The sequence below is a fragment of the Calidris pugnax genome, unplaced genomic scaffold, assembly GCF_001431845.1.
Source record: "Calidris pugnax isolate Ruff unplaced genomic scaffold, ASM143184v1 scaffold95, whole genome shotgun sequence".
NCBI lineage: Eukaryota > Metazoa > Chordata > Aves > Charadriiformes > Scolopacidae > Calidris > Calidris pugnax.
This window is the reverse complement of record NW_015090885.1, coordinates 14989643-15016650: the sequence shown is the minus strand read 5'-3', so window position 1 is coordinate 15016650 and position 27008 is coordinate 14989643. Positions and strand designations below refer to the sequence as shown.

The 27008-nt window shown below is 41.4% G+C and overlaps 1 protein-coding gene and 1 long non-coding RNA gene across 2 annotated transcripts in view; one reads left to right on the top strand and one right to left on the bottom strand.

The window, feature by feature from the left end:
- Positions 1-11728, bottom strand: part of LOC106890975 — a 131845-nt gene extending 120117 nt beyond the window's left edge. The window contains exon 1 of the long non-coding RNA XR_001412603.1: positions 11588-11728. This is a non-coding gene — a long non-coding RNA (uncharacterized LOC106890975). The remainder of the gene's footprint in view (positions 1-11587) is intronic.
- DPT (dermatopontin) overlaps positions 1-26411 on the top strand; it is a 28107-nt gene extending 1696 nt beyond the window's left edge. The window contains exons 2-4 of the mRNA XM_014947120.1: positions 7924-8049; positions 19360-19467; positions 25016-26411. Of these exons, the coding sequence (XP_014802606.1) occupies positions 7924-8049; positions 19360-19467; positions 25016-25082 (301 nt within the window). The 3' untranslated portion in view covers positions 25083-26411. The remainder of the gene's footprint in view (positions 1-7923; positions 8050-19359; positions 19468-25015) is intronic.
- The last annotated feature ends 597 nt before the right edge of the window (positions 26412-27008 follow it).

Below are 27008 nucleotides of genomic sequence, written 5' to 3'. Positions count from 1 at the left end.
ATCATGCTCCATATGCTTAGCATGACTGCACCCACAGTGTATTATCTGACTCTCTTTTCCTTCACCTCTTCAAAAAATCTTTCCACTTTGTCCTTTTTCTTGCCTACATTTTTTGCAATTTCCAACCCTATCTTCTCTACAAATGTTTTTATTTTCCAACTGTTTCACTCTCCTAGCTTTTGGAAATATTTTAGTTATTTCTTCCCTAGCTCACCTCTTCAATACAAAATCCTTACATCTATCTGTCTTCTCTCCATAGATCTACCTCTTTCTTTCTCCTATCTATTTTTAGGGGAGGGTGGAATACACCAAAATGATCAGGGAACACATACCTCTTTGCAAAGGTGAATTTGTGCTCCTTATTACTTGAGCTATTTCCATATATCTTAGATTGCTGTGCCTGGTTTTCTGCAGTTTCCTCTACCCAGGGCTGAGCTGGTTGTACCTACAGCACTTCACGAAGAGGCTTGCTGTAAGTCAGCACATCCCTCACTGTGCCCAGACGCTGCTGCCCAGTAACCCAGCAGGCTCATCCCAGACTGGAGTGAAAGTGTGGGCCAGCAGGCAGATGGCCTGAGTGTCTGAGTGCAGCTCAAACCTCAAATTAATGTGATTGCACAGATGTAACCTGTGGGGTCTTTGACAATCCCACACCTCTCTTGACAGCTTTACTTCTCATAGCCGCCTTCTTTTTCTCCCTATGTCCCATGTCCAGCTCACTCCTATTTGGGGCCATCCCCAGTTCTAAAGAGTTTCACTCAGTAATCAAGTGGGATAACAAATGAGAGTCACAATCTGTAGCATTAGATCCTGTTTGGCCACCTCTGTTTCCCAGCTGATCTCCTGATGAACCAATCTGTTGGTGAGCAACGTAGCACTCTGCTGGACTCGCTAGTCCATTCCCCATCCTTGTAGGATGGACTTTAATATTCCTTCTTTGGCTCTGCCTCACAGGGTATTTTGTCTCACCTTGCACATCACATCCAGGGAGATGCGATGGCTTGTACCACCAATAACTACAAAGCTGCCAAGTTCTTCCTAAAATTTAAGCTGCATTTCCTCTGCTGTAATTGAGGCTTTTATTCCTTGCTCTACCTTCACTGAGTAATGAGAACAAGCACACTGCATACTTTGAAAAGTCTCTAACTTATTAATAGGTAGCAGCTATGCCTTTCCCTCACCTGTACACCTTCGCTTTTGCTTTCAGGCTGAACACGTCTCTGCTCTTCTAGTTCTCTTTTGGAAGTTTTATATTCCAACACTCCTAAGCAAGTACTGATCATACATACAGCTCTCCTCTGAATTCCCTCCAGTTTCTCAGCCATATCCCAGAAACTCTAGTCTGGCAGAAACACCAAAAAAATGACCTCTGACAAATTATGTCTATGGCATTTCACAAATCACCATTCCTCACTGTTGCGCAGCTGCACAACAGAGACAAACCCAAGAGAGTTTTTTTTAGAAAAGACAGCAAACCAAGAAAAGCTTAAGAGAGAAAATGAAGTAGAAATATAAAGCAGAGAGAAGAAAGATTCTCTAAATCATTATCTTCTTTGGCCATTAGCACTCAGGGGAAATGGCAGAAATGGATGTAGGGACCATAGGGATGGTGGAGTTGGGGGGACTGGAGAGCAGCAGGGAACCACTGGCAGAGCTGGTTTAGGTAAGTTTTTTTCCTAAACTAACACTAGGTATTATATGGACTTCTAGGATTAAACTTGTAAGACTTTGCATCTTTGCAGCTATGAAAAAATTATTGAAGAGAAAAAGGGCAATGACACAGATCCACATTAGGCATCTAATCACGATGCCTAATTTATGACCTCTGCTCTCTTCCAGTGTCAATGGAGAGAAATAGGTACTCTAAAATCTGCTCTCTGGGGCACCCCATCTCTCTTCAGAAGCAGACTCATAAGACCAATCACCTCTGATAGTTGCCTAGAATTACCTACTGGCACTTCAAGAATACATCTAACTAGAGGTGCTCGGCTTAATAAACGTATCCCTAAAGTTAAACATATGTGTACATGCTCTTCTGAAGACAGCATGTTCTTTTCTGTTTTGCTGAATAGACATGAGAAACTTGCAAACATGTTATAAGACTCATAGAAAAAAATTTGGCAAGAGATTGGATGAGCTGATCAGTGATACCCTTTCAACTTCATTAATCTGTGTATGTATTTAAAGTTACAAAGGCTTTGTTGAATCTATCCCAACACCTTACTCCTGGCCCTACTGCCTCTGCAAAGGCTACCTGCTAACCAAGATGCTGTTCAATACTTGGAGCAAAATTTGTTCCTGGATGATTTGGGAATACTCATGTTTGGAGCAGGCATAAGTCTTCAGGACCCCCCCCAGTGTGCTGCAACATTGCAAGGAATTCTGCCTTTTCAGACAGAATAAGGCTTATGTCTTTAGCTCCATTTGTTCTGGAGGAAGCTTGACCTTGGGTAAATATTCCACCACTTAAGAAAAGGTAAGGTCTGAGTGATCGCAGGTGAGACTGTTCTTTACGCTTTGCTGAATACTACAGAATTGTTTCTACAGACCAGTCTTTGAACAAGGTACTCAAGAAAAACTATTTTTCTTGCCTGAAAGTACCAAAGGCCAGAGATCAAACAAACAAATGAACACAAGCTTGCAAGTGAAAGACAAGCAACTCTTCCTTCCAGGACAAAATGTTTGTTTTACACTACATAATACAGATGGAACTATGCCATATCCCCAGTGTAGTTCCAGTTACTCAGGCACAAACCAGAAACATTTCCAGCTGAGTGATATTTAATGCATGTTTATTGCCTCTTTTCCTTGTTTAGACTTCTGAGAAAGTGTTTGGATGGGACTTGGAAAAAACAAGTATCTAGATTCTCCCTCCCCACTCCCATTTTCATTGTCCTTTGCCTTCTCTTTAAGTGCAGAGATACCCACATGCAGATCCTTTAAGTAGGCACACAACCCTGTTTCCCACAAACTGGGTGTCAAGACAGACTCATGAGCAAAGGAAGTGTCTGCAGGAGCCTCCTGTTCAGGCACTGGAAGCAGACATCGGTATGTCTGCAAGGAATTGCTTTTGTTGTCGGTCCCTGACCAATCCCAAGTCTCAAATCTGAGGCTGTATTACCCAAACCTGATAATCAAGCCCTTTCAAAATATTCCAATTCGTGCTATCTAAGCAAACAAGTTAATTTTCTTCAAAGCCCTAGGTTTATGTTAAAGGGATAGTGCTATGAGCTCTTAGCACAGCTGTAATTGCCTGAGTCCAGTGGGAGTATCTGAAGAGAAGAGGGGTGTTTCTGTAGATAGGGAGGCCTCATCGGCGTCTGCCAGGAAGAAATCAACAGGGTGATTAGGCCTTGTCTTCCCTTTGGGCAGGGAGAAGAAATAAAGTTATCACTGGCCCCAAATGAAAAAAAAAGATAGCTGAAGATGATAGCAAGGTTGCCTTTGGCATGTGGAAGTCATGACAACACATCTCGCCACCCCACAACAGATAGTGGAGACTCGTCATAGAAGTGGCCATTGGAGACTGGCACAGCCTAATCAAACATGGAAAAGTAATTCCCTTCATCTGAGTGCCAGTGTTTCAAGTGTCCTGAGCCTTCCCTCAGCCACTTATCTCTCCCCACTCCTCTGTAACAGACTGACCATTAAATTAGCTTTCATCATGCGACTAACCAAACTACACAGAGGAGGAAACTCCACAAAAATAACACAGGAGAGCAGGACAGGGCCTCCCCTCCACAGCTCTACCAGAAGGAAGTTAAGTTTTGGATACTGCAAGTAACAGGTTTTGGTGAAACAACATTTTAGGAAAACTGTATCTAATGTCCCATTAAAAAAGGCCTCCCACACTCTAATCATGGTCTTACTGGCTGCGTGAGTTTAGGCCACCTCTGTCCATAGGTGCTCCACGGAGGACTGCTGCTCAGGCTAATTCCTCATGTATCTGAGGGACAGAGGACCTCGCAGACAGGTTTACAACCCAGCACCAGCATTAGATGGGGCACAACGCTCAGGGGCTTTGTCTAGCAAAGAGAAATCAAGATGTAGGCCTAATTCTGAAATGTCACCATAATTGGTGCCATTGATCAAAACAATTACCCTGTTGCCAGCAGTATTTGTCTCCAGAGTGGCAGGCAACTTTGAGTCAATGAGGTGCACACTTGGTCCCCGAGGCTATACAAGTGTTTGCAAATAACATAGCACAATTTAAGTAGATCTGTAGTATGAAACAGTTCACGCATGGATCCAAAATCCACATGCGCATTTTCAGTGAGTTTGTGTCAGACCAGCTCTAATTTGGTCTTACAGATCATAGGTGAAGACGGAAAGCAGGCCTGAGCTGAACTAAACCAACGGATGCACACTTTGGTTGCATATCATGACAGAACTCAGCTGTACAACACTCGTTCAACAGATCAGAAGAAGGTTCGATAAAGGAGAGGCTTTCCACAGCAATTGTAGTAGGATGTGGAAAGTCTCAGCTAGCACATCCCTGTTACTATACAAAACTCCACCCAAAATAGGCCTGCATAGTTTTTCTTACTTTCTATGAAATACTGCAGTCATTGCCAACAGATGTAAATGAGGGAAGGGAAGGGCAACTTCCCATTCAATAGCATCCGACCCTCACCACCACCAGTCTTCCCACTCCTCCATCTATCAGCCAGCTCACCTCCTCTTCTCCCAGTAACAGATCCAAAAGGCAGTTCTTCATGCATTGCAACTTGAGCCAACTAGAAAAAACAAAACAACCTATCCATTGCCAAGTTTAATCCCACACAGTCCCAGCTGGTTTCTCATGCTCTTCTGTGTTCACCTAAGAGGTATCTTCCTCTCTTCTTAGCAATGTCAGGATTTCATGCGTGAGGAGAACCCAGTGACATTAATTCCAAATACCGAATTATCTAACAAAAGTGCTACAGAGTAGGTCTACTGAAAAAGGCTTTTTTTTTTTTTCCCTTGGCCATAAATCAAAGTTTTTATTCGCCATACTGGTTTGCAGGATTTGCTGTGACAAGAGTAGTGAATCAACAGGGAAGGAAGAAATCCTCACATATTAAATGTTGTTCTCAGATTAGTGCATAGAGCACCTGACTAAAAAGGTGGGGGGGAGGGGTTGTTTGTTTCCCTTGAAGAATTACTTTGTGCTTGTAGGAAAGAGGACAACCGGGAAAAGAAAATAGAAGATTTTTATATGAGCTTACAAATAAGCAATCCAATTTCTGAGAGTACCTCTTCAATTTTGGCAGAATATCTGGTTTTGACTTGAAAATTAGAAAGATCGGGGGAAAAAATCTTGTGTTATCTCAAAGATAATGAAAATTTCTTCAACACTGCTATTATCTTTCTCTGCCTAAACTTAATGGTGAGCTTGAAAAACAGATTGCAGGATTTTGTGTGTATGAGACAAGTAGAGAGGGAGAAGTGAGCATGAGCTTAGAAGTATATTTCAAATTTTACTTTGAATGTTTTTAAAATGAAATGGCAACTTTCATTATAAGACATGATATGTTCAGCTATACTCTCCATCTAAGAAATTTTTAAGGCAACTCTAAACATATATTCTTTTAAACAAAATTTTCATGAGGAGCTAGAATCAGGATTTAAAATAACCAAACCTTCCTAAAGTTTGGTGCCCAAATATGTATACATGTAAAGATGAGCATGTTATGTTATGTTAGTTAGATTTTTTTCAATCCACTATAGAGAGAAGGGTCCATCGGTGATGTCTCTCTCAAGATTAATCTTTCCATCAAAACTGGAGTGTATTAGTAGAGGTGTCAGAAAAATAAAAACTGTTGTAGGGGAAAGATAGTGGAAAAGATGCAGGACTTCCCAGACTGAATGTGAGCAGGTGGGGAGAGCAAAGAGAGGAAGAAGACTCCGCAAAGACAACTACAGGCAGGAATATCAGATACTGATTGGTGGGGACCAGAAATTGCAAGGAAATGCTGAGCTGCTGAGCGGAAGTGCAAAGGAAAAGGAGGAACTAAATGTTCCCATTATTGTGCCTATACAAAAGAGCTAGAAAATCTTCCAGGGACACAAGGACTTGTGCAGTGGAAATGCATGTAACTGGGAAGGGGGAGAAGCAGAAGGGGAAGGGAGAAGAAGACAAGAAGATGAAGAGACATAGGTTTGGTTCTACTTTACACGGATTAATGCAGAAAAGTGCTCATCTTGCAACAGGTACAACCATTCCCTACATTTCTGTGTATCAACCTTTCTTCCATCAGGGTAACACCAATCATCTGCAGCTATCCAATATGTTTACACAGAATCTTAGCCATATGTTCCCATGGCCTATGTGCCAAAAAACAGAGCAACTTCCTATCAAAGTCCTGCTGAAATCCTCTGAGCGCGAGCCAGACTGCCTTAGTTGGTGTGATACCATAGCAACATAGAGTCCTTAACTCTCAGCTTAACTCTGAAGGTCCTCAGAAGAGTCTCACAAAGCACAGCAAGTATGTGTGGCCCCAGCCATGTGGGAGATGAGAGGATCCAAACAAATGTAAATAATCTTGCCTGAACAACAAAACACGGTGGAAGGGAAACACTTGAAGAGACTCTGGCTTCAAAGGAGGAAGCTGGAAGTTAGGTAGAGGAAATCATCCCTGCAGTGGTCAAAATTGGTCAGTTTTTCAGCTTTTGCATACAAACACTTGAGCCTCAGGCTTTGTGAGCACTGACATCTGTACGCACAAGTGAATGACTTTTGAAACACTAAACTCTGCTAGACTACGTGTTTTCACTTCTGGGAACTCCAGGCTCATTAAAAGAAATTAGGAGGTCACTGAATAAAACTAGCGAAATTTTTTGTTATGTGTTAATCATAATGTTACTTCTGAAAGTGTCTTTTGCATGTATTTGATTTTATGGTCTCACAAGGAAGGTTTGCTACAGCTCTAGGCTGCCAGTTTTCCTTGATGAAGGAAAAAGAAAGAAAAGGAAATGGAAGAAATTGAATTCCTGTAATTTTCTCCAATAGGAAAAAAAGAGGCTAGAAGGGTGCTTGAGAGAATGAGAACTCAACAGCTGAGTTAATGAGCTGTCTGTTTTCATGCTCTTCTTGTCTTTACTCTCCAAAAAGCAAGCTATTCAAACTGATTATCACTTGAATTACTTTGGGTATCAGTGTCCAGATGCTTGCAGGGTGTGCAGAAAGAGAAGCATATACCTGCATGCTTGGAGACAATGTCAGCTCTACTTGAAGGTAGTGATTTACATGTATGACAGAATTCCTGAGTACATAGAAAGTATGAAGCAGCAGACTTTTCTTTTGAAAATCCAGTCATAAAATTCATGTGAGTCTTACAATTTCATGACATCTGAGTCTCAGTTTTCCTTATGTGATTGTTATCAAATCATTATTTCATCACACACCTATAATATTCTGTATTAAGAGTGCCTTCTCCTGGAGACAGATAATTTAGAAATAAATAAAATCAAATGAATTGCTGAACTTCTCTTACAAAAAGGTTTCTAAGGCTCCTTTTCGTAGAAATTAAGTCAAAAAAATTACTTCAGTGAACCACAAATGCTCAAATACAAACAGTTGAAGACAAAAGTATTAATGGACTGCTCTGAATTCAGTCTCATGATTTGTAAACAGTTGAGAATGTCAATACCAGAACAATCTGCTTACCTGATTAGCATACTGGAATGAATACTTAAAAACAGTTTAAATAGTTTTAAGTGCTACATAAATGTTAAGACATTATTAGTTAACTACTGCTGCTTTCTTACACAAAATGGTTATTCAACACAGAGCAAGCGCATACAGTGCTTCTCAATACAAAGCCAAGTCCCTTGCTTCTACCCTGAATCAAAATTTTTAATGCTGTTTTCAGAAATGCTTGGAACTATCAGGGAATCTAATATCTTTTACTTATGTGTTCTCTTCTTTGTCCTCTTTCTTAGGTATCAAACCTGCTCAAACAATGGGTTGGTGGCTGGTTTCCAAAGTCAGTATTTTCCATCTGTGCTGGACCGTGAATGGCAATTTTACTGCTGCCGCTATAGCCGGAGATGCCCATATTCGTGCTGGTGAGTTCAAGCAGAAACCAAACCTCTTGGCCTCTTTCCCCCAACAGTCCCTATAAATTTCTCTGGCCGATTGACCCATCAAAAACCTTGCTTGAAAAAAATTTAGCTGTTTTTTATGGGGCTAAGGAAATTATTTCCAGTCTGGTAACAGGACTCCTGAGGATCCATAGTTAAGGGAAGAGAAGGAGGGCACAGTTATGCTGAAGGGCACAATGCAGTAGGTAGCCCCAAATGAACAGGTCTGGGTAGCAGCAGCAGCCTAGCTATGCTGGAAACCATGACAGAAGTCTCCAAAGTGGAATGACATTCCAAAGGTGATGATACAGCTCCACTATAAATCCAGCAGATTTACAGGAGTTGGAGCATCTCCATGCTACGCAGTTGTGCCACAATGACTTACAGGAGTGAACTTACTGCCAGTTACCTCAAAAAGAATATCCTCTGGCTGACAACTTGGGATTTTTGTATTTGTAGTGCATACAACTTGCTCCCTCTCTCAAGACTGTTTGAAGACCTAAGTCAAAATGAGCTACTGATCATAGTTCAAACCTTAAAATAAGTGGCCTCACCTCAACACGGTATCCTAACTAGTGCTGGCAACCTCACAAAGACCATGGAAAAACGAGCTCCACATCCCAAGCTTCCTAGTGTCCCCAGGTGTGATTTCACTAAATTGAGACAGAAGCACAGTAGCAGACCATGAGAAAGCTCACATTATTCCTGTTCATTCTGTGTAATAGAACTCAGGATTTTACGCTCCAGGGCTATTAATCCAACTATTCTCACTGATGCGAAGAACAACTCACTTGTACTTTAAAAAAAAAAAAAAAAGAAGAAGAAGAAAATAGGAGAAAAAAAATCTGTGCTTGAATCTTTGTTTCCAGAAGTCAGCTTTGAAGTAAACTTCCTATTGAGATGCATACAAACTGTTTACATGCCCGTTAGTCTTACTTGGCTGGCTGGCTACTGGCCAAACACAACAGCAGTGCCTTGCTTTGCATCCTTCAGTCTCCTTGCAGCCAGGAGGAAAATAATTTTTATTCTTATTTTAAAATATTTTAAATGACAGAAACTCTGCAACTAAGTCTTTGAATGTTCATCTGCCTCCTTTCCAGACTACAGATGTTCTCTGCCTGGGGTTTATTTACATACCTGCCCAGGCTCTTCCCTCTGAAGGAAACTTACTATCACTTTTAAGCAGTTCTTCCAATCTCTCTTACTCCTCTAATATTGTACGTATTTTCAGAGAGACAACAGAAATCTTCTCTGACCTCTTTTGTTGTTGACAGTTCTGCTTCCCTCAGACGTCGTCTTGACAACTGGGAACAGCTTTGTCTCTCTCTGCCTTGCAAATTGGCATTCAGAGCAATGCAAATCCTAATGTAAATGTTTGGGGGTACTGATGTCTTGCATTTCCATCTCTGCTGCACATGGACTCCCATCCTGCTCTTCTATTTCCAACAGTGACATCATTCCATTTTTTTATGCTTGGAAAAGAATGTCTTATACAGGTCAGATGCTGCTGCTTTTCCATGAAGAAAAGGCAGCATTTCAAAGGCAGGTGAAGCATTTCTTCCTTTAAGCAGGGCAGAAATCCCATGTGGGAGAGGAGAGCTGTAAAAACTCTGGGAAGACCTGTCACCTTGCTTGTGAAAAGCTCTTGGTGCACATTTTGTGATTATGGGTTCATTATAAAACCATTTTGTACCCTGTATTATCAAGCTCAGTCACTCCACCTGGAGCCCGGTTTATTCTGTTCAAGGTACTGGCCTATCTTCACACTTCCATATCTGTTCTCACCCTGGACAGTCTCTCTCATACAGTTTCTTCTACTTGAGAGCATTGTTTGACCTTACTCGGAATCACAGAATTGTCAGAGTTGGAAGGGAACTCTAGAGATCATCTAGTCCAACTCCCCTGCTAGAGCACATTACTCAGGACTGCATCCAGGCGGGTCTTTGAAGTCCCTCCTTACAATGTATTTCTTCCAATTTCTTTCAAGCTCTCTTTCTGCCTTTGGAGTTAGCAAGGTAGACACAAGCTCTTTCTACATAGTTATCCAAATTAGGTTGTTATGGTCTGGATGGACAGACAACTAGATGGGTAAAAAACTGGTGGTTTAACAAGCTTAGAAAGTAGTGGATAAAGGGTGATATTTGGCCCAAGTGCCCACTACAAACAGAACATTGTAACTAATGGTCTACCCTGGGACCCCTCCTGCTTAACATCTTTATCAGTGGAGGAGGCAACAGAGCAGATTCTCACCCAGTTTGCAAATGACACCAAACTGGGGGAACTGCTGATACACTTCAAAGCAGGACTGTTATTCAGAGGGATGTAAAGAAAACCTTTTCCACTTTGAGGACAGTGAGGCAGTAGAGCAGGTTGCCTGGTGAGGCTGTGCTTGGAGGTTTTCAAGGCTTGACTGAATAAAGCCCTGAGCAGCCTGGTCTAACCTCATGGCTGACCCTGCTTTGAGCAGGGGTCTGTACCAGAGACCTCTTCAGGTCCGTTTCTGCCAGAGTTATCCTGCAATCCCAAATAGGAGGATTCCTCTGCTGCATTGTCCACACCATCCAGCAAAACCCTCTCTCCTTTCCAAAACAATGTTCTCCTGCCTATTGTCTCCTGGGGATGCTATCTTTTCTGTTTCATTCCCTTTACCCTTCCTAAAGGGTGTCTGGGAGAGTGCAAGTTGTTACGCTAAGACACAAACAACATGAACTGCAATGTGGTAGCATGAAACCCTGTGCCTTGGACGCACTTTTACTACTACAGATGTGACTTGTCTGAATTGTTAAACTTCAGTGTACAGCCACTAAACATCCCATTCCCTAAGCCCAGGAGATCTCACTCACAACTTTACTTCCATCAGCGTTTCCAAGTTATTGTCACAAAACCTTGTTCACACATCACACTTCTGGTCTGTACCTTGCACTCTGACATGCGTTTCACAGAGACGCTGTGTTTTCCAAACAATCTGCAAAGCAGTTCTGAGCTACCAAAGGTAGGACCTCAAAATGTATATGCATATAAGACACAATAAAAATGTGTGTGCACACATATACAGTATCATTATTTATTACATTTCCTGCTCCAACCTATAATGGTACTTATTTTCTTCCAGAAACTAGCTGTTAATAAACTATCTGTGGAGAAATGGCTATTAACATGCTACTGACTCCTATTTCTTGGTTGAAGCAGCTTAATTTCATGCAAAAGATTCTATTTCTATATGACTATGTGGAAAAGTAATACCAGGAAAATAAGTAATGAAATAAAATATGTATATATAAAATATAAAATATGTAATACCAGGAAAATATGTAATGTGGTGCCTCATGGATCATGCATGACACATAGGAAAATCCATATTCAAAGACAATCCACATTGCAGAATTTCTTAGCAGCCTTGAATTTTAACATGCTGTGAATCCTTTATTATGAAATTCTGCCCAAATTTGGGCAGAAAGGCGTTTTTAAGAAAATTGGTAATACTGACACATAACCAAACTCTTCGTTTTAAATTAGCTCTCACCTTGGGCATGTGATCCCTTCCTCTTCCAGTTGTCTCTCTACAGGGCTTTCTGGCAAACACAAAAGCAGTACGACAGCTGATCCTTATGCATGGTTTCTCTTGCCTGTTCTTCAGTACTACATTCCTCCTGAAGTGAGTTGGTCTTCCCTACAATGGACAAAGACAGGTTTTCCCCATGTATATGAGCCACACAAATGGTTGGTTAGAATTTGATCTGGTTTTACAGCTGGAACATCCCTGTGTTTTTTGAGCCCTACTAATACTTACTGGAATACTAATTTATGACACCATCATGCTGACTGAAACCCATACTAAACCACTTTGCTTAACTTAAGAACACGGTTAAAGCCAAATATATGCTTAAGGACTTTGCTTGGTGGCATTTATATCCTTTCTCTTAGAGCCCAGCAGTTCTGTTTCACAGCTCATCTTCCCACCATTAATTTGCAGTTTACCTGTACAGTAAGCCCATACTGCAAATAAATATACTAATCTTTTCAAGTGTCATAGTTCCGCACTTGCTATTTTTAAGTTTTTTTACAAGTACTTTGTTGCCTTCTTCGCCATGCCAAGTCTTGTCATGAATTCAGCACATTTTTACCATACTGAAAATAATTAACATTCCTCACAGGAGGCAGAAAACCTCCCATTATTTTACCTGGCGAGGGAATGCTACCACAGTAAAATAAACTGTGCGCAGATTCAAACCATAAAGGAAGCAAATCCATCACAGATGCAGAGACAGCGTTATTAACTCGTCCCATTAGAGCTCAGATTTTTCTCTTTGCCAGGAAATTGAAAGCTTGACTCCATACTCAAAAGCAAACACATGTCACAGAGAAGTCCCAAGTCTGCACAGACTGTTTATGACTGCTTCCCCTCTCCAAACAACCAGCAGTCCAAGTGCCAGAAGGTCTGTCTGGAGCTTTCGTGGCTCTCTGTCACAGTAACATTGTCCAGGCAACAATTACATTTTCCAAGAGTTATGGGGCTTAAAAAACTTATTTGTTTTCTGCCACCAAAGCCATATTGAAAATGATGAGATCCTATGCAGGTTTCTTAGATATTACCAACCGCAGAGATATAAAAGGTGGTGAACTCAGAAGACATGTGGTGGAAATATGCACTTCTGGTGCAACCCAGATCCCATCCCTCATTATTTATTTTTTTTAAGTACTTAACTGTTGGGTTTTTTTATATCCCAGCAAATACAAGCTTACAGTTCAATCTCCAGGACCATCTTCCAGAAGCATTTAAGGAGCAATATGTTCGCTTAATATTAAAAACTGGCTAATGTTATCTCAGACACGTCTTTCTTGAGGAATAGGCATAAGGTGCCCTAAGCTCTCTGCTGCTACTTGTAATTGTGTTGCCTGTGTAGGCCTCCAAGAAGAACTGTGGTCCCACTGTGTTGGCCTCGTGGTTCCTCAGCCCTGTGAGAGTTTATGGTTTTCAATACGACAGGAGGAAACAGAAGAGCAGTGATGTGTTTAGGTGAATCCATGATCTCAGAGCCTGGAGCCTGAACTCAACCCCAAAACGCACACGCAATGGCCACATGAGAGAACTCCTCATCTCTAGAGCAGCTCCAGGACACCTCTAGTTCCCTGGCAGCCCAGCAATCTGGGATCTCTACTGGGGAGCATTGGCAGGAATTTCTGTAGACCATTTACTAAGACCTTATTTGGCTTTTCAGTATTGTATGCTTTTCAAAAGGGGATGCCTGCTGTCTTCCAGCTGGAGGAAGAATTGAAATTGATTAAAGAGCACATAACCCTATGTTCACAGAATGTAACATGCAGGCTCATGGCTCTTGAAACAAAATTCTCCTTTAGGAGAGACATACTCTTGAAGCACTTGACATCTGAAACAGTAAGGCCATTCAGGGGACACCCCTTGTCCTCAAAGGCCAGAAAATTAATGTCAAGGCTTATGTTCCTCTTGAAATGGATCAGCTCCTTCTTCTGGCTGTAGCATTGTTAGAGGAAGAGTTCAGCAGCGAAGAGGAAAATGCAGGTTAAAAAGGAGCCATTCGTCTTGTTAGCACTGTAGTTGCACATAAGTAAAAAGTATAAGGCACTCCAAAACAACACATTTACTAGCAAGGAATAAGTATATTCAACAGTTGAAGCAGGAAACCACCAGCTCCACCACTGACTGTCTTTGATATTTTAAAGTACTCACTTCTTTTGTTTGCTTGATACCTGAAGGCAAGGCATACCCACCGTTCCCATTTGCTTCCCTAAGGGGCAGGCTGTACAATACTAATAAGGCCATTGGTGTGACTCAATCTTCTTATGGGTAAAAAATAGACTCATGATAACTATCTCTGAAGTCAGTCATTAAAAGAGTGCTAGGGATCACTGTAGATTAGTACAAAACATTCTTCTCAGTGCTAAATGAATAACTGTGTTTTCTATTAATCTCTAACATAGTAATTCTTCACCGTGGAAAATAAACAACATCACTATTTTCAGACTAAAACAGTAACAACAGTAATCCTGTCAAAGATTTAACGCCTTTTTTTCAATATGTTTCCTGCCCTGAGCAAGGTTTATAGGATTATAGCAAAGTACATTAGAAAAATGTGGGGATAGGTGGGGCGATGCAAACAGTCAGAAGATAAACCATCCCACATCAACTCTACCAGCTAAAAACCCCTTTATGAAAATACTTTTTTCTGTCAGGTTTTCCTGCTCTTCCCCATATATTCCAAACCACTTATATCCCTTCTCACAAGCTTTTCTTTCCCAGTCTTTAATGTAGAATTACCTGCATTCTCCTCTCTCGACAATGCCACTAATGCTCCAAGTCTCTTCTGTCTGAACATCATACACCTGACTCTAACCAGAAGTGGATTTGCAAAGCTAAAGCGGAAATCCTCTGTTTCCTGTATTAATTCTTGCAAATAAATCATACAGATTGAAAAGACTACCACTTGCTAAAGATCTCACATTACTATTTTCTCTCCTATGAGCCCTTCCCCAAACTGAACACCTATGTGCATATGTGTGTTTAGTAAACAACCCCACTAAATACACCCTGCTAGCCCTTACACAGATCCTCTGCCACCTCAGAGTTCATTTGGCACCAAATTACTCAGTATTTAGGTCCCACAATCAGTATAACACAGGTCTTCTCACAGCTACTTTGCGAGCCTCTCTTCTACGGCTTTCCCTCATGTAACCTTCTCAGGCACCACAAGCACCACAGCTTGGTCTTACAGGCTTTAGATCATCCCAAGCAACTTTGTCCTGGCACTTGGCAACCCTCAAGCTTCTCACTGCTCCCCTAGCCCTGTTTTCTTTGCTAAGAAATGTCAGTGCCAGAAATGCTTACGGGCCCCTCATGCACGTTACTGTGGATGGCTCTTCCCAAATGGATCCTGCCCTTGGGCTTGGACTCTTTGGGAGTCCAGACTCTGGTGGGCAAGCAAATCCTCACCAACTAGGGCAAAAAGTCTCTCTCACTTGTTTCATGACTCCTCTCAGGTATAAACTATCCACTGCCACACATGGCTTACAAATGCTACCATATTTGGAAAAAAAAATGACCTGTCTGTAATGCTCTGGTAGGTGGTTCACAGTTGATATGCATTAGAGAATGAAAAAATATTTTCAGTTAAACACTTGATAATAAGGTTACACACCAAGCTACAACATACGCTGAGGGAACCAGCATCCTGTGATGGGCAGACCACTTTGAGAAGAGCCTTAATCGCTAAGTTAAATGACCTTTATCCCCTTCATGAGGAGAAAACCAAGTACTGAATATCCCTATGCATTAAAGACTAAAGCATCTCTCAGTGCAGATACATTTTATGCGACTTATACCCAGGATTCTAAAAACAGGGATAATAGAGAAGGGCTGGGTAGCACCACAGAGCCCTGCTACGTGGAAAACCAACTGCACTTCCTTCTAAAAGATACAGCATGATCCAGATGACCTTGAGATGCATGGGCTTCAGGGAACAGTTTCATAAATGAATACAGCAAACATCAAAGAGAACTGAATTAGATAGACAGACCACACAGACCCAAGTGAACTTGAGCATTGCTGTCATAGCACTATTTATAATTTTTCTTTCCAGAACAAAAGGAGTCAGTAGGCATCTGTCTATGTAACAAGACAAACTTCAGAGCAGCTCAAGTCCCTATATCATTTGCTTTTGGTAATTGCTTATATTGGCTTTTCAAACATTTCTTAGTGGAGGAGCCTTAAGAGGCTGAATCATAATGTAAAGAACTTAGTGGAGAGGGAGGGAGAGATGACAGCAGGAAGAAAGAAAAGAGAGGGAAGCTAAATGAAGGCTCCCTACTGCATCCCTTCACTTCAGAATACCACTGCCTGCTTCTGCAAAAGGTCTGTGAGACCCTTCACAGTAATTCAGGAGCTTGTCATCAGATTTACTTTTCAGCTGAAAAGCTCATGAAACAAGTTCAAAGAATTGACTCTCAGTTCTGTCTCTGAGTAGAGCTGAAAGCAGCTTTTTAACCTTCTGTTCTGCACAGTCTTGTCTGCCCGGCACATAGCGCTGGTCAAGATTACAGAATATTTTCCTTGCTGGATGCCAAACAGATGTTATGAAACACATTTGGTGGAACATATATAAACACACGCTTCAGTGTTTTCTCATAATAATAGCCCCAAAACCTGGGGGTACGCAAAATGAAATCCTTGTCCATAGCTAGTCTTCTTGCCACGTGTTTTAAAAACCTGATGTGATCCAGGAATCTTCAAAGATGAGCCATCAGAGACTCAGGCTACAAATTAGTAAACCAAATATGGGGACTCTCCTCTAACAGAGGAAGCAACCACACTATTAAACTTTCTTATCCTCTGAAAGAGACTGTCCACATTCTGCCTGTTAGGAATGGTACCTACCTACCTGCTAACTCACAAAACCTGTCTTTGAGGTAGCTGCTGAGACTGCGCTAGTTGGTCTGGGCTAAAACTCTCCAGGGGATTGTTCTAATAATTTACGCGCCTAGGCAATGAAGTTACAATGCCCAGAAACATTCTCTGCTGTTCTTAAATCTACTAGCATAGAAGTAGTCCCAGCCTCTCTTCTGGACCATATACCAATACTCTCAAGTTCCCAGATTCAGATCCATGGCTTCACTGATAGGAGACTCAGGCATGAAAAAAGTCCTCCTCAAGGTTTTGATTTCTGTGCAAAGAAAATGGATAAAATAGAGACCAGGAAGCAGAGGTCAGGGTTTGTGAAGTATATTCTGGCTCTCATTACAGCTCTGGGCATGGAGTGCAGGGCCCCAAAAGCATCTCTGCAAACCAGAGGGCTTTCAGCAAATTGGCTATACTGAAGAACCAGCTTAGGCTCAGGTTAAGGCTCTTATGGGGTCATAAAGGTGTATTAGATATTCAAGCCATAGATTGTCTGGGTAAAAAAGTATTAAAATCTGATCTTTAAACTGTCTGACAATGACAAATAAATATATATTTGTAAGCACAAGGGGTGATGTCCTGAGAGAAAAAACTGTAACATCAGCCTTCAGTCAAAGTAGCAGATAAATTAGATTTGCTGTGGGTTGACAGAAACACACTCAGGTGATGATTTCCGGTTTAGGAAAAAACATCAGCTAATGTGAGAAGTCATGAGAAACAGCTTTCTGCAATATTTGTATTTATTCTCTTTGCCTGGGTCAGTGTCAGTTTCCTTAAAACCCATAGTGGTATCATTTTGGACTTCCATGGGGGCTGGACTGAAAACTGTGGCTCTAATTTTTCCACTTGCAGAGAATACTGATGACTCTACCTATTTATCCATCCTAACAACTGCCAGTGTACATGGGTTTTCCTAGCCTGCAGCAGCTCCTAGCCTGCAGCAGCTCTGCGTGACCTGTGAAACACTGCTATTCATTTCTTATCATCAGCACAGCACTGTAAAGGCTCTGCGAATCCATGGGCCCTTGGTCAGAGCTCTGACAATGGACATTGTGCCCAGGCCTGATCTTCTACCTCTCAAAACCACTTGGACACGGGTGCTTTTGTGCTAAGACTAGTCACTTGTCTGGTGATTACCATGGCCAACGGACAGGAGGCACAAGAACAAGATATGTTCAAAGAAGTTGACTGTTGAAACTTAGGGATCTTATAAGGCCATCCTTGAGTTTCACATTCAGTCCCATTTTTCATCTGTCAAGCAATAATGATTTGTTAGGAATGATGTTCCAACTGAATGATGTTTTTCTTCCATTTTCAAAAGCTGGAATAAAGTCACATCTGCTCTACAAAGATTAAACAGTATAAGAACAGGGTAAACAAAGCGATCAAAAATACATTTAAAATATACAGAGAGTAGTGGCAGTTTCAGAGGTTTTTTAATTATAGTAAGTAGCTCTAGGAGAAAGCAGCCTAATATTCCAGAGTCCCTCAGTTTTCAGGTAAACTTTCAGTTTCTGAGTATTCCAGCAGTTACTGGTTGGGGCTCCAAATAACCTCAAGTCATCTAATTTTAAAAACTTAAAACCACCCCAATAATTATATTCCTAGTGAGTAAAATATTTGTTTGTCCTCAAACCCCACAGATTTAACAAAACGTAAACATGCACTTGAGTGCTTGGCTTGGACCTTGAAGCATCACTCAAGCACTGCTGCTGGGCTGAATTAAGTCAGAAAAACGGTTGTCACGATTTCTGTAACGGCATCTTAACCCTGTTAGTCTCAATAGGAGTTGAGCTGTTCATTTCCACAGGGCCAGCATCTCCCTTCCAGGGAACCCAATTCTTCCCTGTGCTGCCTCGTAGTGAAGCTGACACGACTCCACTAGTAACTCTCATATAAATTGGTGTAATACGAGAAAAGTCTTAGTGCCAGGTTTCCATTCCTAACCTCTAAGACAATGTTGACATAAAGTACTGGTCACGGTCCCAGCCCCTTCCTGCATCTGTTCATTATCTGCAAAATGTCTCTAAAACCAAGTACAGTATTACTTCCTATTTCCCAGGGAAGCAGTAACCATAATTTGATTAAGTGCAGAAGCACTTTGAACTTCTTAGATAAAATAGACTGCACAAATATTGTCCGGGCCAATATTTTTACATTATAGACTAGGCAGAGAGTGGAAAGAACAAAGAGAAATGAATTAATTGCTACATTCATTTAATATAATTCATAAATGGATAAATGCTTGTAGCTATTTGACTTGGCAACATTTACAGAATTCTACAGCAGCAAACCAAACAGACTGACAAGAGGCTGGAGCAAATCTCTGCAATAAAGGCATAAGTAGTAGACAAGCTTTACATTCTTCACGGTGAGGGTGACAGAGCCCTGGAACAGGCTGCCCAGGGAGGTTGTGGAGTCCCCTTCCTTGGAGATTTTCAAAACCCGCCTGGATGCAGTCCTGAGTAACATGCTCTAGCTCTGGGCAATCCTGCTTCAGCAGGGGAGTTGGACTAGATGATCTCTATGGTCCCTTCCAACTCTAGAAATTCAGTGAAATTCAGTGAAAAATTCAGTGAAATTCTTGTTCAGGCTGCTTTTGTCCCAGAGCTGCAGATGTATATCCATATGATACTCCAACTTGCTCTTAACAGTTCTAAACTTACTGAAATTTATTCAAATAGCTATATGAATCAGTTGTGTAGAAGAGAAATGCAGTCTTTTAGGTCAGACTGCATTTGTGGTGCTATTAAGAAACAAGAACTGTCAAAGAAACAGGAGAAATCTACTATCTGAGTTACAATCAGTCAACTGGACTTTTCTATGAGATGGTAAATTATTTTATCTTCTTTTTCCTTAATGTAAAGGTTAACAACAGAATATCCAGGACACTATGGAGAAGATATGGACATGATGATGTATACTTATGACTACTACATCCGTGGAGCAACCACAACTTTCTCTGCTGTGGACAGGTTTGCTTTTCATTTGTTTCACTAGACTTTAAAAAAAAAAAAAAAGAAAAAGCTTTTCCTTTTCTATTTCTCCCAAACACTGCAAGGCTATGCATCATCTGCTGCAGTACTCAGCATCAGGCTAGTACTTCTGAAGTGCAAAGTTCACTGTGTGTGTGGCTAATTGTCCAGAGCGGTGTATCAGGGAAAGGGCATCTTCATACACAAGGGGATCATCCGACATGCAACTAAGTAGTGAAAAATACAGCAATGGGAGGCCTGGCTAAATCTGAACTCCACAAAGCTTAATAAATCTTCAATATTGTTTCTCACCTATCTCTAGTTAGGGCATCTTTTATCTAACCCAGTAAAAACTCAGCCTGGAACACCCTGTTCTTTCAGGGGATGAGGGACTTATCTTGGCCCACTTATCTTTGCAGAGAAGTGGGGAATCTGCCAGCGTGCAAAGATAAGACCATACAAACTGCAGTCTGAATGCTGTAAACTGCCCAATCCATTGCAACACTATTCTGACAGATTTGAGGCCACACCAGGAATTAAGACAATCCAGTGCACATTGATGCCTTTCCAGAAAATGATTTCACTACATTTTCTTAGTCAGTCCTGGTCATTACTTGACCAGGCCCTATGAGGCCCTACGGCTAGTGAAGTTGTAGTTGGATCTTGATTCTTTCCTCTCAAGCTGGCCTCTCATACATCAACTGTGAGTTCTTTCTTTCCTGATGTTTTTTATCAGACACCTCAGCCCAGTATATTAAAGCATTTGTTATCAAACACAGCGCAGACAGAAAGGCAAGGTGTACCGTACGGGCTTATCATTGCCAAGACTGGCTACAGGAGAAGGGGAGAGAGAAGAGAGAAGGAGGAGTTTAAACACACCAGCATTTCAAGCTGTCTCTAATAATGCTCAAAGGACCTCAGCTGCTTTTGTCACTGTGACGCCCCCGGTTTGCTGGGCTTCACTAGGGATCCCCTCAGCCAAAAGATTACCTAAAATAAGAAGACCTTTTCCAGAACTGATAACACGCTGTCAGACTGCTGCAGGTCCATAACTGTAATTTTCTGGCTAAAATCCATTAGTCTGTTTATTAACAAATGGAAGCCATGTCTGCAAATGATTCCTACAAGCAGAAGCATAAAACTGTCACAGTTAATTGACCCTAAGGTATCTATTTATCCCTTCAGATAAAGAATTTTAAAGGTTGCAAGGGACATCCCCCTTCTGGGTTTTTCTCTTAACTATTCCCCAGTGCTAATCACGGCCATGGCAGAGAGAAGGGGAGATAATGCAGACAGTGTGCTCCCTTGCAGCTGGATTTCAGCCTCTTTCAGAATGGGGTAGCAGTGGGGACTGGCAGGGAATGGAGGCAGCATCCCAGGAATGTACATCGGGAGTACAAATCTTCATAGGTTATGACACCTCAGTACCTGGAAAGGGAAGAAGCCACTAACACCTTTGTCCTACCACTGCTGTGATACCACAGATGAACCTGCAATAGTAGCAGGTGAAAACCATAGAGAAAACATTTTATGAATTGCAATCTAGGAAAATTTCCTGTGCCAATGAACTTCCTGGCCCCCAGCTTCCAGAATGACTAAAACCAACTTGTGTTGCTTTGCATGGGAAGTGAAAAAAAATCCTGATATGCCCGTTCATAATTCAGATTCATGCAGTAACTCTCCTGAGTGGTATACTTGTAAAAGTTGGCAAAGTTTGTCATCCTAAATGGTTCTTTGCAGCTGGCTGAGGCAGCATAGGAGCAAAAAAATCTTTTCCCAGTCCCAGCCTGCCAGCAGCACGCACACTTGCAGCTTGTCTGTATAAACATGCTGTAGATTTTGAGACAGCTTTTAATTTTCAAGCATGTTAAACTTGTGCCTATTTAGCCCAGCATGGGCAATGTTCTTGAGCTAACAAGAGGCACAAAAAAAAAAAAAGCCTTTGAAAGTATTTTAGTTTAAGCTTTCCTAATCACTTCAGTTAGGTATTTTTAGACTTTCTGAATAAACTTGCAGGAATCATATCCTCCCTTCCTACTCCCTAAGACATTGCATCACTGGGGTCACTGCTGATGCACAGATATTTGAGAGAGCACGTGATGCTTCTGGCAAAGGCTGGAGAAAGCTCAGAAAGGTGTTATGCCCACCTCCTCTTCTGTAATCACTCTCTGTGAGTTGCCATGCCTGTGTATCAGGAATGAAAGAAGGAGTTGCTGTTCATATCAGAGGTTTTAAGTGCTTATCTGTGGAATACAGATTTTAGAAGTGGTTAACATTTACATTTTTCAGTCCCATTCTAAATGGGTCAAAAGGAGAAAGCAATTGTCTATAAAGCAAGACAAAAGCAGCTGGAAAGAATTAGTAGAGGCTTGAAGGATCTCTGGGAGCACATTTGAAAGCGTGGTGATAATGCTGATGCAGACAGGATGACCTACGGACATAAGTAAGGGAGGATTTGCAGGGAAAGGCAGTATCTTTTGTTACAGGTTTCAGAGATAGACATAGGGTATACGAAGCAAGTTGTAAACAACTGAAACTGCCCACATAGACATACACATTGTAAACCCTTGGCAAAATAGCTTCCAAAAAGAAAAAAAGTATTTAAAAGAGCTTCAAAATAGCTTCAGCCTGAGCTCTGAAACATGCTAAGTAGTGATGGCTTGGCTCCCTCGTGGAGCTTTATTATGGGCTGTCGTCTGGCTGGATCTGTCTCGAATCCAGAGAGCACCACTGGAGCATTCCCAGCCCAGCCTGCGGTGAGTAGCTTGGACAGGGATCTGGGGATTACCAAACGTGCTTGGTAGGTGCCACAGCTTGCCCTTCAGTGCATAGCATAAAAATAGCACATGCAGACTGTCATAAGGTAATTTCTTTTACAAAACTGTCCTCTGCTGCATTTATTTGGGTGATCTGAATATCCAGTAATTTCCTAACTGCTCAGACATTATCACCAAAAGACAGATCAACACCCAGATACCCCAGCAGTAAGTACATTTAAAATGCCTGGACAAGCCGGATACCTTCCAAGCTCAGCTGAGCTAAATTATAGGGCATTTTAGGTCCCTAATAAGTTTCATATGGCCAAAGCAAGAGGATTTTGTAAAACTCAATATGAATAGGAATTCATAGAATTTTTTCAACTGAATTGGAAACAGATTATTTGGCAATATTTGGAGATAAAAGATATTTTCCCTATAGCATCAAAAATTCAATTATGACAGCACTTGACAGCTGGAGAGTAAAAGTGACAATTCCATATTGACACCCCACCCTAAAGAAAATGTATGAAATTAGCACTTGGGTACTGGGAAGGACATGGGATGACACACCTATAAACTAGTGTTAAGGATCTGTAAAGGCAAGTTCATATATATTCTAGAGTATTACACACAGGGCAATTCCTGATGGCATCTGCACTCCCACTGAAAAGCTTGTAAGGGATCCACAAATTGAAACAGAAAAGATAACTATTGACTAAACACACAGCACCAATGGCACAAAGTAGTTGCCTGCATCCTGAAAAGTTGGATATATATGCTTAATTTCAAACACAAGTAATGCAAAAAAAAGATAAATTAAGACACTAAATGCATAAACCTATTGGCCATCAACCCTGTGCATATACGCTAAAGTGTCTGCAAGTTCAATCTTAAATTACAACTTCAGAAATAATTCTGTTCTAATAATTTAAAGCATGTCATTAATTCAGGTAACTAAAATACATTTATTTTAAAGAACTTCATACTTTACAATATTTCTTTTTAGAAAAATGACTTGACGTCAGCTTTTGAGCTAAAAGTCTTTCTGACAACGGGTGTCAGTTTAGCAGACCTTAATTTTGACCCATATAATCTTGTTAATCCACATCTGAGTCATCTTTTTTTGGTCTCTCTGGGTAGCTTAGTGACCAAAAGCTGTTTGTATGCAAAAAGAGTATGCAAAAAGTCCAAAGGAGGACTTCCTACAATAAACCTGAAAATGAATCTTGCATTTCATTAACCTTTGGTAACAGTTTTATGAGGCAATTACAATTACAAACCACCTAGGAAAAGCCTATAGGAAACCAAAAATAAAAACTATATAACCAAACGCAGACTTGCTGATGAGCATGAGATGGAACTAGTTCCAAATGAAACTTAGCATAAACTGGTGAAGTAGCATGGTATATTTCCAATTAAAAAAAACTCAGCAAATGAAAGCTGAAATTAGATGCTTTATACCCACACAGAGCTTAAGAGTCAAATTAGTCTTATTCCAGGATAGGGTCACCCAGTCAAGAAAACCAAATAAGAGGAGTTAATACCAAAATCTGGGCGCAGGTGTCTCAGCACATCCCTAAGAGGCAGTAGGTTTTGCACAGTTTCCTCACTGTTTGGAGCTGGCCACCAGAAAACCAGGACTGTGCAGGGGTCTTGTAAAGCAAGCTCCTGTTGAACCACCTCAGCAGCATTACCTGTCCCATGCCTCAGGATTAGGACATAACTATTAGCAGAATCCAAACTGTCAGAAACCTCTCACCACCTGTTACCAATTGAAATGATGGCTGCCATCTGCAAGGACTGTACTTTAGACCTAAACTCCTGGTAGCCAGCACCAAGCAGCCTAAATTGAACATTTGCTCCACAGCAGGACAGCATTTGATCCACTGAGCTCATGCCTTTTTGTCAAGGGAAAAGCTAAGGTGGAAAGAAAGAAGCTAAGGTGGAAATTTGCAGGCCATTGCTGCTATTGGATACTAAATCACTGGCCCCTGCTGTTGAATCGTGCTGCTTCAGCCATGTTTCCTACTAAAAATTGTTAGTAGGTACTGTATCACTCTCCTGAGAGAGGATACAGACATCCAATTACTCACAAACCAGGAAGAGCATAAACTCTCCTTACACTCATAGACATTTCTCTGCCTCACATGTGACTTGTGGAGATCAAAGATGAGAAGTGAATTTAATTTCTCTCACTATTGATTCCTTCACATCTTTCATAAAGGACACTTGCTAGAAGAACTAGTAGTGGAAAAAAAAAAAAAAAAAAGAGTGAATTCTGCTGTATGGATAACCCCCTACTTAGAAATTTCTTGAAAGTCACCCATGTATTTTACTTTGTACATGTTCCTGAGCAATATATCACATGACAATAACTTTTGACAGAATCATCCCTTTTCTCTTGGTCACTGATTTAAAGTCAATTTAGGATTGATCACCATCAAGAGTCATTGTCTTCTGAAGGATACTCAGAGACCTAATTTTTCAGAGAACTGATTTTCCTACCTTGTAAGGGAGTGTGAAAGAATTATAACTATCATAGAATGATAGAATGGTTAGAATTGGAAGGGACCTTACAGATCATCTGGTTCCAACCCCCCTGCCATGGGCTATCGGACATATTTAATCTCCTTCCAGCCCATAAAAACACAAAGTACTCAGAGGAAAGTCAGCTAATGGCAGACAGATGTTTTTGTTACAATACCTGGTGTAAAGCTATTCTTACTTGTATAGTCTTAACCTCCAGAGTTCTGGCTCACTAATCTCTCTCTTGTCTCTCTTCCATGCAGGGATCGTCAGTGGAAATTCATTGTCTGCAGGATGACTGAGTATGACTGCCCATTTCAAAACGTTTAAAAAAATCAAGCGTACCCAACTTGGAAAGCTTGGGGATGGACAGGGTGGGATGAGGGTCAGTGGTAATGGGAGAAGGGCAATTAGGCTCACAAAAAAAAGTACTTCAGCTGTCTGCTGAAGACACAATTCTTTCCCTCTGGAGCTATTAAATAAATAGCCAGCCCACATGCTTGCAACAGCGATTTTGCAGGATTCCTTCAAGCTGCACTGGTAGTTGTATCCCCCAACTAAAATTGCTTATGACATACACGTTTATGATACACAAGTCTATGGATACGCAGTTACCTTTTTTCTATATACATATAGCCATTCCGAAAACATACAACTTCCTTTCACATAGCAACTTTGTATAAACCGCTTCCCAGCACAGTCACCCTGAATGAGGTGGAAACATACTTAAGCTTTCCAACATCCACTAGACTTTCCTGTCTCTACTTTGTACTTGGAACCAACCCAGTGATCCCTACCAGCTTCTCCACATTTAGTAGCTGAAAGTGTGCTGAAAGCAGCATCAGGAGGTCTCTGGTGCTGCATCTGGCGTTACTTGTTTCAGCCTTCAGCATAACTCCATTGCAGTAAAGGTCAGCCTGCACAGGGGAATTCCAGGTATTTGCAACACTGGAAGACGTCAATACGTGATTAAAATGAGAGTATATCCACCAATAAAAAGAGAAGCCTAACCCAGCTTTACTGAGAGTCTTTTTTATAGTGTCCTAAATGTCTCTAATGACATAACTAGCCAGGAGGTCTACTCTGGGCAAACCCAGGAATAGGTCAGGCCACTCATACTCTCAGTAAATATGTATACAGTAGTCAGGAGTCCACTTCTCAGGTGGATTGAGTGTCTGCTGTGGGTGCCTGTACAACATCCATCTGCCCTTGGTAATATATTCTTGGCTTAGAATAGAGAAATAAAGCTAATGACTTAGTTGAACTCAGTTCCTTCTCATTCCCTGTAAAGGATAAGCTGACCATGTTTCAGGCCTGCACAGCATTTGTGCAGCTGTAATTCAACAAGACAGACTATTGATTTCTTCCAGGAAGATTGGAGGTAGGATTTTTGCTCTTGAACAAACCAGAATTTAGGGCTCAGTTTCTTAGCTGATGAAGTCAAGGGTAAACTTAGCAGTGGCTTCAGCAGTGGTGGTTCAAAGGCTATGATAGACCTCATGAACCAATTTCAGGTTGTAAAGCTTCATAGGAAACTCTGGTGTCAGCCAGTCAGTTTCCATGTTCCAAGCATTTTTAACATATTTACTAGCATACCCCCAAGTGTGAGCATTAAAACTACACTTGTCCAATAAAAGAATAATAGGTTTTGCATTACTATAGCCTTGTTCTTTCTTGATTTTACTTACACTAGCTTATTAATTTGCACACAAAGAAACCTTTTGTTAGGGAGTTCCTGTGAGAGCCAGCTGCTGAGACATGTAAGTAACAGTGGGAAAGAGAAATCAAGAGGCCTAGGGAAGCTGGAGAAGCTTGTTAGGTGACACTGGTAGACAGGAAAGGGAGCCAAGAGAGCTCCAAACAGGAGAGGCAGGGAGCTGATGGAAAAGGCCAGGCACTATAATTAAGCATAGAAGGATCATCTCTGGGAAAACCTGCTGTAGATGGACACCCATTTCCCACACAACTTCACCTTGACTACTTAGGCTGCTCTCAATTCTGTGCACACACCATGGACTCATGGAGGACTCTGAAGGGACAGTGCAAGATCAGCTTAGGATGATTTAGACCCACAGCGCCACAGAATGGAGCAGTTCTGCTCTCTTGTCCACTGGAGCTGCAGCGTCATACTGTCCCATATGCCACCTTTTTTCCTAATCCCTGTCCCAGTCACTTCCTTCCACCCATGCTCTATTCCCAGCTCCACCCTAGCAGTGCATCTGTGTAGGATACATTTCACAGGACTCCTCTTCAGAA